Source organism: Bactrocera dorsalis, chromosome 1, assembly GCF_023373825.1.
Source record: "Bactrocera dorsalis isolate Fly_Bdor chromosome 1, ASM2337382v1, whole genome shotgun sequence".
Taxonomy (NCBI): domain Eukaryota; kingdom Metazoa; phylum Arthropoda; class Insecta; order Diptera; family Tephritidae; genus Bactrocera; species Bactrocera dorsalis.
This window is the reverse complement of record NC_064303.1, coordinates 4,105,559-4,121,960: the sequence shown is the minus strand read 5'-3', so window position 1 is coordinate 4,121,960 and position 16,402 is coordinate 4,105,559. Positions and strand designations below refer to the sequence as shown.

The 16,402-nt window shown below is 33.7% G+C and overlaps 2 protein-coding genes across 2 annotated transcripts in view; both read left to right on the top strand.

The window, feature by feature from the left end:
• Positions 1-16,402, top strand: part of LOC105232401 (uncharacterized) — a 148,820-nt gene that overhangs the window by 62,090 nt on the left and 70,328 nt on the right. The window contains exon 3 of the mRNA XM_029552889.2: positions 761-806. The gene's annotated coding sequence lies outside the window, so the exon portion shown is untranslated. The remainder of the gene's footprint in view (positions 1-760; positions 807-16,402) is intronic.
• On the top strand, positions 11,864-12,826 carry LOC105232400 (uncharacterized). Its single transcript, XM_011214062.4, has 4 exons — positions 11,864-12,149; positions 12,283-12,294; positions 12,369-12,431; positions 12,486-12,826. Exons 1-4 carry the CDS (start codon positions 11,971-11,973, stop codon positions 12,556-12,558), a joined length of 327 nt encoding a protein of 108 aa, XP_011212364.2. The 5' UTR covers positions 11,864-11,970; the 3' UTR covers positions 12,559-12,826.

Here is a 16,402-nt window from a genome sequence, read left to right as displayed (position 1 = left end):
TCTTATTTTTGTTCTTACAACTTATCTTTAGCTCTTAAATTAGTGCTTGACTCTCTTGAATTTCCCTACGATATTACTCGTTTCCCTTCACTTACTTAGTTAGAAATGTAAATTGTCAGCAATTTTATTTGTCCACTCAACTATTGAGTTTAGTTGCTTACATTCGCAATTCTGGTCTCTCGTCGCTGCACTTTATGCAAACTAATGGTTATGCAAAAGGAAATTACATTTAACAACAGCGGTCTGGCATACATTTAGGCGCAACACACATGTAAGTCGCCGTTTGTGCATATGTGAAGCACTTATATTGTAATTGTGTGAGTAATAGCCGGCGTAGACATGTGTCATTTGTTACGAAGCATATCGTGCGTCATATTGTTGTTATTGTTATTGAGTTGAACTGCTATTTGCTCACCACACATTTGAAATTCTACAGATGGCTTGAGCAATTTAGCACATAGACCGTATCAAATATTTATGACATAATTTTGATAGCGTTTCTGTGACATTTTGCACACTTATATTGGCTGCAATAAAGTGCTGCGAACACAAGCAAGGCGTTATTGCAAAAGTTTGCTCTTTAATACATACATATTACAATCATTAGATATTTTATTTTTAGTACAGAAAGGGAAACTATTTCTGATTTCCTCTTTCAGTTATAAACAATATATGTTCTGGTATTTTAGATTTTTTATTTTATAAGTATTGTCCAATTTTTTTAATAATAAAGCTTTACTATATTTTTTTTTATTTCCAGTAATTAAATGTGAGACTCAACTGAAGCTCAAAGGCATTCTAAACATGTGAGTATCAAATACAATATCCTTTTTAATGTGAATGAAAATTTCATTGAAGGCTTGAGCTTTAAGGAAAGTGATATATATCGATCCCTGTTTCCAAACGAATTATACTGAAGTATTTTGAATCTCATACCTACAGTCGTTCACGTGCTACATCTTATATAGGTTTTAATCACTGCAGATATACTTGATCTACATACTTCAAATTACACTGAAACGATTTATGATCCATTTTCATGAACATTTGGTACCAATGTCCAAGTGTAATCTGATTCATATGGATAAGCTCACTACGCGGCTACATCTCAGATAGTCCATCCGTTGAGTACAATTTTCGATGACTCGTTCCAGCCTTTCGACTGCAAACTGGCGAATGGCACACGTGACGTTTTGCTCCAAGATCTGAGTCAAAGCGGGAGTGTTCGCATAGACTTTAGACTCTACATATCATCACAGAAAAAGGTTTAATTGTGAGATATTACACGTTCTTGGTTATCTGCTCACCTAAGTGTTATCTCAATAAATCCATTGATTTATGGGAAGAGTGGAAAGTGGCGCCATCTTGCTGAAACCATATGTCGCTGAGTCACGAGCTTCAATTTCAGGTATCGGTCATCTTGGTGCGATAACGGTCGTCATTGACGAATACGTTCTCACCAGCACCATTTTTGAGTAATTTTCATACTAAATAATTTTATGGGCGTAAGTCTTTCGGTAATAATAATATGACACCTTGACACGCATGATATGTCAAAAAAATACTATGGAAAAAACTACCCCTCCTTGGATCACCCGTTAAAAGGTTTTAATTTAAATGGTATGGCAAAGAATTTAGCTTTATGATAAAAATAAAATGATTTTTTCTGCTCATAGAGCACATCAAACAGTAACCTTTTTGAGGAGGTAAGAGTGTTTAAACGATCATGGACAGAGCCATGAAACCGAATGTCAGCTTCATCGCCGAACAAAATATGTAAAAGCGAGATCATTCTGACTCAGAGTGAACCATACAGATCTTCTGCCGATGTATTGCCAATGCACTATGGAGAAAGGCAAGGTGGAGTCATCGGAACTCTTTCCTCTACTGACCATCATTTTATCCAACTGAGTTTAAAACATCTCTTAGACACACCTTCAGTGAGCCTAGCAAAGTGGCAGAGATTAATATAAACCGTCTTAAGAAATTTTTGGTAAGCTTCGATTTTTTATGGTGCTCTTTTGATCAATTTTTAGAAGTTTTTATTTAAGTATTCAAGTGATATGCAGCGAAAGGATAAGTCTACCAACTAACCTAGTTTTGGTATTCGTTCCGACATGATCAGACAAATGCTTTACAAGAGAATTGTGAAACTCGAACTCCTCGAACCCCTAAAGGATAATTAATTTTTTTTGGTATAAAATTGATGATATTTTTATATTGTACATATATTACTTTGGTTCTTTTAGTCAGTCTCCTATTACGAGTTCAATTGATTCTTGACATATTATCCGAATCAGAATACTGTCCTTCGTCATATACAAAAATCATTTAGTGCTATCTCTGGCAATTAGTATATGTAGCTAAGCGTTGATTATATTTTGAATTTTTATCTTTTTCTATTTGGCATTTCTCTTCTTAACAATCAACTATTTCCCATACGAGCCTAGGGTCTTAGGCTTCATTCCCAAAATATCAACTTAAACGTTTTTTTGATATCGAGTGATATTATTGCTTCTGTAGGGATGGAAGGGTGATATAAAGCACCGCCTGATTTGACGTTACAGTCCTAGTAGGGTTGGCCATCAGCTCAGCAGTTCTCTGAAAAATATTAAATACACTTTGGGGTAATGGCAATAATATAAACGAAGACGTTATTGCTGGTATAAGAGTCCAAGCGATTGTACTTGAAATTTGTTCTTAAAAATTATTCACACAAATAAATATTTGTTAAAGACAAAACCACAAATTTCCTTTTTTTTATTTTGTGTTTTTTTTTTAATCTTGAAGATATACTTGTCTCAAAATATGGTCTATTTCTTTATTTATGACTTTTTTGTTTCTAACATAGTTAAGGCATAAACTAACATATCTTTTAATTTGGATCAGACTGGACGCATTGTGCTTTACATTAATGAAATCGGTTCGGTGGTGTATTAGCTTACTCAGACAAAGTCAGACATACTTTTTTCTCAGAAAAACCGCAATATTCTCAAGTATAACTGTGCAACATAACCTCACCATTAAATTTATTTTAATTTTCCTCCACTTGCTAAGAAAATCTCTGCCAATTGCATTGCACATAAAATTTTAAGCCTTCCTTATTTTCCAACTACAACAACAACATGGGGTATATCCAAGTGATTACTAGAAGTTGTGGTGAATTTTAACTTTTGCCACAACTGCTCACCAGCTACACATCACATAAAATCCGAGCTTTATCTGCATTCCACACGCATACACACAAAACACACACGAGCAACTAGAACTGCGCCAACAGATTTCGTGCGAAGAAAAGGATATCTCTGTTTCTAGTTGCAAGTACGATTTTATTTCAACCGTCAACCAGGGAGCCATGCACAACAAAAAACACAGCAGATTTAGCACAGGAAGCGCAAAAGCACGAGCGACGAGTGCGGAAGCTGCAAGTATGGCAGCAGTATGAAAGAAAAATCCTTTACCGCCCACCCGCACTTTTTGCACTTCCAGCTATCTGCGCTATTCGCTCACTGCGTTGCTGGGGTTTCTTTCGCTATTCCCTATTCCCCATGCTGTTGCAATGTGGCTGCTTAGAAATGAAATGAAGAACATATGTACTGGAGTAACAGTAAAATTCAGCTGAATGCCACAATATTACAGCGCCGCCGCTGCTGAGTTGCCGCTGTTGTTGCAACAATAATATAAATTACTTAAGTTTTTTATTTCAGCGACTTTTATGAAAATATGTAAGTGTAAAATGTGGAAAAAATGCACGCCATGGCAGCTGCTGCAGGCGGCGTAAAAGCCCTAGCATACATCTAGGCGTCATAAATTGAAGTGCGCTGCTGTATGGCGCGGTTTGGAGTAGATTTAGTTTTTTATTTAAGTCTAACCATAAAGCGCATGTTATTTGAATCATTTAGTTGGTGTTGCATTAACTTTCCTCATTTAAATTGAAAACCAAAGAAAGCATTTAAAAATTGTTTGCAATTTGCTGCTTCTCATATCTATAAGTTATAAATTCTAAAATATACATGCATAATATATAAATCGTCTATCCGCTGCCGTTCCTCACTAGTCTCAGCGCCATGAATATTAAAAAAATATATATTTTATTTAAAACCATCTATAGACTATCGTCTCTGCAATTATTTCACCATTTATTTTCTGAACTCTTATTTCATATTTCCCAACAACAACTACAACAGTGAGTCGCAGCTCGCACCCAATTTGGCACTTAGACATGGTTCATTTATCAAAATTCATTACCCGCATTATTTAATAATTTTTGCTGGAAATGCGCCATAAAGTAGGCAAAAAGAGGCGTGTTAAAGCGGCAAAGAGCCTTTTTATAACTTACCTAAACCAGTTGGCGAAAATTTTTTATTTCACAACCAAATAAATGAAGTGGAATATGATTTTTAGACGTAAAGGTCCACACCTTTGTCTGGGAAAAAACTTTTTTGAAACAAAAAATTATTTCTTTGCATGGGTTCGACTTAGTTTTTAAATGAATGATAGAGTAAGTTTGAGTTACGACGAATTTGAATTGATCAATCTGATTCTAGAGAAAATACTTTTTTGAAATAGGGATACAGTTTCTTACTTTACTCGCGGTTTTGCCATTATTTTTCAAACCCTTTCTTAAGAGAAAGTGGGTATTTCTGTAGCATGGTATTAGAATTTGTTACTCTGAGTGAAACTAGGTACTTCAAACTGAATATACCGCTATACCAATGCTTAAAATCTATGTTTTCTATAAACGATCTTCAGACCTCATTGCTATTGAGTCCAGCAACTAACCTGATATGGTTATTTGGTAGTTAATTGATTTTAAACAGATAAACTGAGTCTAGGAGCAACAAATTCATAGTAAACGATGCCTTTGATATCACAAAAGACAATGAGTATCGTTTTCACTTTGGATTTGCGCATTCTCAGCGATTTCTTCCCAGCCCTCCAAAAGTCTGCTTGATCATATCAAACGTCTCTGTCGCAGACTTATCGAGTTTCACACAGAATTTAATCACGTACCTCTGCTGTAACGAACGCTGCATTTTCGGCTTGCACCACTCACAGAAACACGTCGCGCGAAAATGTTTATCTTGACTCTCCAGGTGCTCGGAGACAACTGACCAGACGCTCGTTCGATAGCTAGGAACGCCATTTATCGAACCCAGTCGGTGCGCGCACGATCCGAAGTAAAGTCGTGGCGGAAAAAAATCAGAACTTTCCGGACAAAACCTGTACTGTTAATTGGTAGCTGTTAAATATTGACTGTACTTTGATATTGTAACATGGGTCTCAAACTGCTGTCAGAGAATTCCCATAAGACTGAAACTGTCAGATAACTGTCAAATAGCTTTCATTTAATTTCAACTGGTTGTCAGGTAGCTCTCAAATGCTTTCAAAAGGCTGTCAGTTTAACATCTATAATTGATCGACTTTACATTATGTTTTGGGTATAAAGCGTCTGGACTTGTGCTAAAAAATCCTCCTCTTAAGCAGAAACGCATAGAGATCGCAAACGAGATACTTGATAAAAGAGCTGAAGACTCAAGATTATTCGAAGTCATTATTAATGGTGAAGAGATGTGGACTTATGGATATGATTTCGAAACTGACCAACAGCGAATGGTGCCCCAAAAATGAGCCGAAACCAAAAAGTCAAAATGAACAGAAAACCATCTCAGCCGAAGCTTATAATAAGTTTAAGGAAAATTGGATCAAACATGCTTCTATTAGCCCAGCAGCCTATTTTGAAGAAAATAATAAGGACAGTCATTGAAATATATGAAAAGTTATTTAATGTGGTCAATCACTATCAAATTTGATCAGATTACACGGATATATGCTTATTTGACAAAAATAGGGCCACTCTTTCATCGATTTAGATATATTTACAACTAATTCACTATTTTATGATACACTCAGTATAATATTTTTTTAACAAAATTCCTAATGTCCTACACCGCAAGCCAACCGTTCAACAAAGTTAAGCACTCAATAGCAATTAATTATCTTATTATTTGCTCTCTATACATCCGCTATAGCAAAAGCATTATTGTTGCTTTATCATTTGTCGCTATCCGGCTGGCGTTGAGTATTTGGCGCATAGACGCTTCATTACGAAATGCAATTCGCGCCCAAAACTGTGCTACATAATCGCATTAATCAGCGCTAATTATGCATATACGCCCAGCATGAAAGCGAAAATGTGCGTATAACCGCATGCAACAACAACTACAATAGCGCATATAATAAAATGAGCAGCAGTCACTGCCGCAAAAGCAACAAAAACAAAGCTAGCGCTTCAAAACAACGAGGCGTGGCATGTACGAAAATTATGCGCTTTTCAACATAGAACCGCAGTAGAAGGCACTGAGAAACGCACCGTTGAAGAAAATGAACAGCATTTAATGATGCACTGCCTGCTGCGGCTAAGTTGTACGCGGCGCAAGAACCAAGGAACTTGTATGTCTGTGTGTTTGGGTGTGAAGTGACTAGAATGGCTTTCGCAGCAGCTGCCGCAAATGTTGTGGATCACAGCTCTAGCGGTAAATTGAAAATTATTGCATTCAATGCCATCTGTCATGGCTGCTTTGACAGCTGCAATGGCGGTACCAGCGCCTGCCATCTTTGTTGCTCTTGCAACGTACCTACATATGTACACATATGTGTGTGTGTGTGTGTGATTGGTTGTGTGCAAAATTGGCTGTGCCAAGTGCCCAACTGCCGTTTAATCGAAAGACTGTGGTGACAAAAATAATAACAACAGCGGCGAAAAAGCTGCGCAGATCATGGCAACACTGCAGCATTGGCAATAAACCTCAAAATGTTGTCGTTTATACGCGCCGCGCTGCTGGTTGTTTTAACGATGTGGCCACAGTGCAGAAAAAGATGAGTGCAAAACTGAAAAAAATATCACAGACCTACAGCATAGACTTTTCACTGTGGGAGTGGCGATGTTCCAAGGGAGACAAGGGCGATGGCGGTTGGCTGTGAGAAGATTTATTAAGCGACTTGACTAATGTTGCAGCTAATGCTGCAACGAAAACAACGCACAAGCGCACACTCGCCAAATCAATTACCACACAAACCGAGCGAAAAGCATCAGCAATTCGATTATGGTGCCAAATAAAAGCAAAATTTATTATTGCAAAGTAGTAAAGAAGTGATTTTGTGTTACAAATAAACTGATTTTTCCTATATAATTCAGGAAAAGAAGACAATTAGCTGCGCTAATAGAAAAGTATGTATTTTTTTGAATATAAACTAAGCAAAATATAACGAAAACAATAAAATAAGGTGTGCCGAAAATATATTACCCTCAGCAGCTGCATTTCTAGAGCATAAAATGGTAGAAAAAATTTGTATCTTGACTTTTATGAGTCATGCTTGCTGGTTTCCATATAAAACGTGAATTTTGAGCGATCAGTTTGTATGGCAGCTATATGCTATAGCGTTTCGATTACAACAATTTCTTCAGGAATTACATCATTATTTAAAAAAATAATACCAAGCAAATTCCGTCAAGATATCGCCTCAAATAAAAAAGTTTTCCTATAAGGAATGGATTTTAATCGACCAGTTTGTATGGTAGCTATATGCTATAGTAATCCGATTTCAAACATTTTTTCACAGATTATATCGTAATCTTAAGCAATAATTCGAGCCAAATTTCGTTATTATATCTCGTCAAATAAAAAAGTTTTCATACAATGCATGGATTTTAATTGATCAGTTTGTATGGCAGCTATATGCTATAGTAATTCGATCTAAACGATTTCTTCAGAGATTTTATTGCAGACTCAAATAATAATGTGAGCCAAACTTCGTTAAGATATCTCGTCAAATGACAACGTTTTCATATAAAAATTGATTTTGATTTTGAAATTTGTATGGCAGCTCTATGCCGTCCGATAAAAATCTAAAATTAATTTAATGAAGACATGTCATGAAATAAAACTATGCAAATTTTCAGACTTATATCCCAAAAACTTTGGAACTCACTCGCATATGTACAGACTTCATGTTGCCTTAGGCATAACCATTTTTAACTAAAACCCGTTTTGGACTTCTATGTGGGTAGGGGAGTGCGTGTAGACTTAATGGACTAAACTCACCTAAATGCACCTAAAAGCATGCAGCACTTGATTGCTCCGTGAACGAAAGAGCACCTCAATAACAACCACTGCACCTAAATGTATGCTACCTTCCTGCATTGCAGCATACAAGCCGTTTCATAAGTTCATAGGTACACAAAAGTGCTGGTGCGAGTGTGCAAACACTTCGCTAGTAGCGAGGAAGCATTTGAGGGCGAAGCGCATTTTGCTAAATCTATGGATGTGTGTGTGTGTGAGTGTGTGCAAATATTTCTTTACAACTTCCCAGCGCAGGTGGTGTTCTTTGCACTTACCGGTTTGTCGGTTTTCAAACCATAATACATGTGTGTATGTTAATATGAGCATATGTGTGTTTGCCGTTTTTGCATCACATCGAATCTTTGCAATTTTTTCTTTGCCTAAAAAATACACCTGCAGACTCCTATGTGTGTTTTGGTGTATACATACAAATGTATAGTAATTTGTAGCGGCAGGTTATTAACATTGCTCTACCGGAAGTGTGTGTGTGTACCTATATAAGTATGTGGGAAGTACAATATGTGAAAATTTTAATATTGTACAATATTTATGCTGTACTCACATACTCATGCTCTGCTTTTACACACATACTCACATTTCCACACAAAGCTTACAATAAAAATGCCGTCAAGCTTCCTCAGCCCTACACATACATATGTATATATGTGCAAAATGTAGCGCCATCCGCATTTTAATTTTAATATTTAATAAAAATTCATCGATTTTTTGTAGTAACACCATATTCCCAATAGCAAAATATTAACTTCTCATGAATAATTTTAATATATTAGGGCAGGCATATGTAAAAGCCTTCTGAAATTGTTATATATGTATGAAGATGTGTGGAATTCGTAGCTGAATATGCATATGCTCATATACATATATATGTATGTATGTGTGACTAAATATATTTACCGATATCTGTTTGTGTTTATTTTGCTATTCCCATAAGCAGTGGGAAAAATTGCAAAATCAGTTTGTGGCATATTTTTTGACGCAACCTGAAAATGTATATATTTTGTACGATATCTATTCATGTATGTATATATTTTGAAATTAAATTTCGATCAATATAAGAGAACGTTTTCAGCGAATTATCTTGGTATTAAAAATATTTCCCTTAAAAGATTTAGATTCCAGAAAATTTCTTTAAGATAATTTTTGAATTAGTAAGGATTTTTGCTATCACAGCTCAATAACAAAGAAGAGGATAAAAGCTTAGATCCAATTCTACGGATTCTACGGAGGCTATGTAGGCAGCAACTCCTTTAGCGTAATCAAGAATGCAACGCAATAAGGGGAACCTTATTTAAATCCCAAATAAATTTCAGAGTTCCTAAGTACCAAAGCAGACCCGCTATAAGCTGTCCAATTGAGAAACCTGTTAAGATCAAACTTTTAAATAAATATAGTCTTACTTAATCCAAAAGTTTCGGCCTTTAAAGTTACTTGCGAGCATAAAATTATAAGAATCTAGTACATTTTCTTTCTCACTTTTATTTTCTTGTAAAGTTATGTTCATAGTTTTTACTTAAGACTGAGGAAAAGACTTTTTGAACCTTAAGCTGCAATTTTGCAGGTTATTTGGGTCGGATCTAACAAATAGATGGTGACACACATATGTCCCATCACTTCATATTCCGCAATATCACATTAAATAATTTTTAAAAATTTAATGAAGTCTTCAAATCTAAAGTATTTTGTCTTCTGCCAGCTGTAGATACAAGAAAGCTTTTAAGGTTTTTGTCATCTTCGATTTTCCGTTAATCCGTTCAACTTGTGGTTTTTTTTTCCGACCACTCCCTTTACTTCGTATACTTACGAGTACTGTATTCCAGTAGCTGGGGTTAACTGTAATTTTAGACAATTGGTACAAATAGAAAGTATCTACCTGCTTTGATGGTGTTCTTCCACACTTTTATTAGTATATTAAATACATGGAACTTTATTTCTTATGATAGCTTAAGACAAAGAAGGTACACTAAGAACTAACAGCTTAAAAGCTCCATTGCAGCTCTCAGTGAAAGTGTTGTTGAAATCTATTCGAATTAATAAAACATGTACAACCGAACTTAGTAACCATAAAAAAGCTTCAAAAGCTCGAATTTCTGCAAACTTTCCCTAAAAGAAGTCAGATGAGTACATAACTCTCTAATACAAGCTTATCTTCCAAATTCACTAAATCTCAAGTTTAATAACACTGAAGTAGAATCACTTAAATAATTTTTAAACTCTCGCAACAAAGTTGCTAGGAGAGTATTATAGTTTTGTTCACATAACGGTTGTTTGTAAGTCCTAAAACTAAAAGAGTCAAATCCGGATTTCTGTCTGTCCGTCCGTCCGTCCGTCCGTACAAGCTGTAACTTGAGTAAAAATTGAGATATCATGATGAAACTTGGTACACGTATTTCTTGGCTCCATAAGAAGGTTAAGTTCGAAGATGGGTAAAATCGGCTCACTGCCACGCCCACAAAATGGCGGAAACCGAAACCCTATAAAGTGTCATAATTAAGCCATAAATAAAGATATTAAAGTGAAATTTGGCACAAAGGATCGCATTAGGGAGGGGCATATTTGGACGTAATTTTTTTGGAAAAGTGGGCGTGGCTCCGCCCCCTACTAAGTTTTTTGTACATATCTCGTTTCCTTCAGGCATTTCCATTTACAGTTCAAAAATGGAAGAAATCGGATAATAACCACGCCCACCTCCCATACAAAGGTTATGTTGAAAATCACTAAAAGTGCGTTAACCGACTAACAAAAAACGTCAGAAACACTAAATTTTACTGAAGAAATGGCAGAAGGAAGCTGCACCGAGGAATTTTTTAAAAATTGAAAATGGGCGTGGCGTCGCCCACTTATGGACCAAAAACCATATCTCAGGAAATACTAGACCGATTTCAATGAAATTCGGTATATAATATTTTCTTAACACCCTGATGACATGTACGAAATATGGGTGAAATTGGTTCACAACCACGCCTTCTTCCAATATAACTTTTCAAGGTCCCTGAATCGAACACGAAGAACTCAGTGCCTAACCTAACCTAACCTAATTTTTCACCGAAAATATCGGTAAATCTCTCAGAATTTAATTCTAATTAATTTTACAGCAAAATAAAACAATATGTAAATGACGGATAATGAAATCTCGATTATCACTTTATCATGCGAGAGTATAAAATGTTCGGTGACACCCGAACTTAGCCCTTCCTTACTTGTTCAGTTTTCTTTTCTCTCTCTCAATTTACGAAAAAAATAATAAGTCGCTTTTATATGCTCAAACATTAAATTTCTCTCCTTTCTTCATTTTCTTTGCTCTTCTCTTCTTTAGTTTTTGTTTATTTATATTATAAAGGGCTGTTTTAAAACCGTGTTGTTTATATACAAAATATCTTCGTATATGTTTGCCTGATAAGGCTCTCTGATGTAGAAGTAGCACTGACTCACCGTTGAAGCAATGACTTAGTATATTACTAAGAACAGAGCAGAATCAAACCCGCCTTGAGTAAGGTTACTATTTTTAATTATTTTATAAATATTCAATTCACTAAATAAAAGCTTGATTGCTAATGGTTAATTTGTAAAGATTTTCGTTACTGTGTTGAAAGATTTCAAAAAGCTCTAACTAAAGCTCTAAGGGTTATTCCAAAATATTTTTTCCTTATAATTAATATATATGTGAATATACTTGTATATATATATATGTATATACAAATGCAGCAATACATCAGTTTATGTCACCGATCTCACAGTTGCTCGGTGCGTACATTTCATTGAGCACGAGAGCAGCCTTGATTCCAGTTTGTAATTATGGATTTCACTTAGCATATGCTTAGTCTCAATTATGTGTCTAAAGATGACGAACGTGTTGACGGGCTTACTCGGTTTTTTCTTAATCACGGCTGTCATCCAGGTCTCAGCCGAGGATGCATTCACAGTTTTCTTCGATGGCGGCAAAGAGTTCAGCGCCATAAAAGCAGACGTGGACGCAATTCGTATTTCCGGAAATAAATTAAATACAGAGTAATAAAATGAGTGCATGCTAAATGTGTGAAGTAGTTTTGATTTTAATTACATATCTAATATATTTTCTCTTTCATTTGTGATTTGCTCGAATAACCGCTAACTCGTGAACTCCTCAACTCTCGGTTTGCAGCCTGTCAAATAGGTGATTGTGCTACCAATAGTAAAAGACTTCAGTAATTTTAATACGCAGATATTTATGTGATTTTTCATTCAAAGATTAAACAAAATCGAAAACTCAATTGAAAAGTTGACTGGGATGATGCAGAATTTGGCCAAGAAGTAAGCACTTCTACATTATCTTTGGGCAAACATAATTTTTCAGAGTTATTTCAGCATGGAATCTTTGAAGGGTGCTCGTAAATGTAAGATTTCAATTACCGATATAAACCGGAAACATGAACTTTAACTGGAAGGAAAGTAAATTTTTTCTGGACGATAACCGTTCCGCGCCTCAATATCTAAGCTCCGTATATGAGTAAGAAGTGTATGTAATTCACGTGGCTTCAGTATAATAATTTAAATAGCTTGGAAAGGCTAATTATTGGTAATAAATTCTTCACAGTAACTTTTTAATAAATTGAAATATTTTAGTTAAAAATACCATTATGTTTACTGATAATTTCGCATGCCTTTTCAATGAATACAATATATAATAATAACAATAATTAGTTGAATGGAGGCGTATTATCAATTTTCGTTCAATTATGTTATATATGTACAGATGTAATTCTTATGAAATTGTAATGAGAAAGCCAGAGTATTTATAACATGTATTTGTAACAGCAAGTAAAAACTATAAGAAATATATTTTCACTGGCGATAAAACCTGTGCGTATTTCTTCTTTTCTTCATTTTATTTTTGAATATTTGCTTATATTTAAAACAAAAATTAAAAAAAAATATAATGTACCTTAAGAAAAAATGAAAAATTTCAAAAATTGTAACCCTATTTGAAATTATCAAAACATTTTATCATTAAATAAATATAGCTTAAGTTAGGGTAGGTGTTATCTTACTTTTAAGCGGTTAATTTTTTTTTTGGTTTCCAATATTACCGCTAGGCTTAGAAAGTTACACAAAGGTTTATAAATAATTACAAAATAAGAAATACAATTTTTTTTTATTATTATTTTATTTTAACCTTTTTCGATAGTCAATACTTTTCTAAAATGCAAAAAGAAATTTTTTTAAAACTTTTCGTAATAAAAAACCTAAAACCATTAGATTTTTTTAGCTCAAAAAATAATTAATTTTGTATAAATTGTTTATGGAACTAAAATACTTTCGATTTATAAAAAAAAATATATTAAATAGTATTCGAAAAAAAAAAATCGGAAATACACAAAATTCTTATTGGCATGCGATAAAAGAAACTGTAAGAGCATTATCGGAATACTAACTTGTCACTGTTTGGTGTCGACATACGCCCGCAGAATAGCGCTGAGAGATCGGAAGAAAATGTCTAGAACAAAGTATCAAGGAAACAATTTAATATCTCTTGTGCACTTGTCCCGCATTGGCAAGACTATGCTGTAAGCATCAAGGGTCCCTACGATAACATACAATACTTTGTACAAGGTACCGATAGTGAGGCCGCAGAGTCTGTTAAAATTCGCGTAAAGCGCAGGCATCCTATAGAATGACTACTGCTCATGAACCTATCTCTATCTATGGGTAACTTTTTGGCCTACCAGATTAACCTAATCTAATCTATTTTAAATCGAAATAAAGTAAAATTAAAACAAAAGCATTTTTTAGTTATTTTTAAAAGTATAAATTTTTTATATTTTTCAATGCCTTCTTAAATTTTTGATAAAAAATTTGATAATTATTTTTATTTTATAAATTAAAAAAAAAATACTTTTAAGGTTATTAATTTCAAAAAAAAGTAGAAAATAAGTTTTGTTTGAAAACAGCTTTCAGTATAAATATTTCAATATTGCCTTAATGTTTAAAGTGTACAACAGAATTAAAACAATTGCTTTATATTTTGAAAAAAAAAAATATTTTTAATATTTACAAATTCTTTATACAAATGTATGTATAATTTACTTTCTCATTTAATATTAAAAATAAACAGTTTTTTTTTGAAATTAAAAGAAAAAAAATGAAGAAAAAAATAGTTTAGCATCTTTTTCAAAATTCTGACCGAAAGAATTATGAGAAAAAATAAAAACCGATTTTTGTTTTACAAATTCTTTGGTATATCCAACAACTGCAAACATTTAAAGTTTTAAGTAAAAAATTGTTTTTATGTATGAAGCGAATAAAATTAAAATATCTTATTTAAATATTTTTATGTATGACTACCTAGTAATTGAAAAAGTTATTAAAAGAAAATTTCGAAGAAAGCTACAAATTGTTATGCATTTCAATAAAAGGCTATATATTGAACAATTTCGAAAAAAAGTTATTATACTCGAACATATTTCTAAAAGAGTTTTTAAAAAAATTATGATAAAAAATTTAATAATATATTTTTTTTTTAATTAATAAATATGTTTAAACATTATATTTTTTTAAACAAATAATTCTTTATACATTTTTTTTTATTTTAATTATTCGAAAACTTCAGCAAGTTCTTTTCAGTATTCAGCAATGGTATAATGGGTCAACAAACTCGTTTATAATCAATCACTTAACTACTCTATACAATAAAATAAAATTCCAATATTTAATACAACTCTGTCATTATTTAAAGTCTCAGCCGCTCTCAAGTAAATTTCTGATCTTATTATATGTTGTTTATGTTGTGCTTTTCTTCGTATCAGCTGCAAGTGATAAGCAAGGCCTACCAGGAGCAAAGTAATCTTTGTTACAATAACAAAAAAAAATCCGAGATAAGAGTGCGGATAAGCAAAATTGCATTATCGTTAACAGAAATTATTGCATACTTTGCGGCACTTAATTTGCATACTCTGATTATCAGTTTGTTTGCTTACCAAGCGCATAGAATTTCTCATATTTCTTCGCTATACTTTCGCCGTACAACTCTTATCTACAGCTTTATATATACATTCATATTCATATACAAACACATATATACAAGCACCATGTAGCAATTAATTAGCTCCGCGTTACAAAATGAATTATCGCATGTCTACTATGAGCGCATACACATCACTCTCCTGCATTAATGCTCCAATTACTATTGAATAGTTTGCTCATACATCTCGAATTCTGCTTTCAATCGAATTCACCAATTTACGAACCACAAACACCAAACAGATATCGTCTTTGCTTTGCCATTGTATTTGGAATTTCGATTTTGATATGCTTTTCCAATTACTAGTGCGAGCAAAGTTTCCTAACTGACGTTACATAGCATTAAATCAATTATTTATTATATGTAATTAGCGGGTAATTGATTACAATTGATATAACAAAAACATATGACGCGCTAAACTTGTTCGAGCAAATAATTACTAGATACAGCAGAATTATTTGTATTATTTGGCCTTAGCAGAGCATACATATGTACATATATGTACGCATTCCATTTTAACTGCGCTCAATATCAATTAGAATAGCGATTGTTTACTATTTGACTGGATTTGTTTATATTGATTTGTCTAGTAATTTATTTGTGTCACATAATAGTGGTAGTACGCCTACTGCTTAAAATATTGTGAAAAGTTTGATAAAATGTTTTTTTTGGCATAATAAAACTATATTTTTAAAAATACCATTAAATCTATTTTTATTTGTATATTACCTACTTGGTTGCAGCTCTACTACCCATTACAGCATTTCCGAGAAATGAGCAGCTTCTTGTGGAGAAAACAACCGTGTGCAAAGTTTCAGTTCAATCGGATCGATGGTTCAATACATTTGGTTGTCTTAATATTGGGTCGTTCGCTAAAGAATTTTTTGCTGACAACGGCCAATGTTATTCAATTTTCTCGCAGCCAACTTCACACTTAACTTCTTCGCCATTATATATTTTAGTAGCTGATATAGTAAGGCTTGTTTGTATTCAATTTTCTTACATTTTTTAGCATAGTATTTGTTTGGTATCTTATAGTAGATGGAATAGGATGAGCTAACTTAAACCATTCCGAATGCCGATAGTCAACATGAAAAAGTTAGGTTTTCTCTTTAATCAGATTTCAAAGAGATCGCTTACTTTGAGCTTTCGCTCAACGACACTTCGAATAATTTTAAGGTGTATTGTAGTTAACTGGATAAGTTGAAGAAGCCAGAATTGATCGATAGAAAAAGTGCGGTGTTCCAGCAGATGTGGGTGTGAG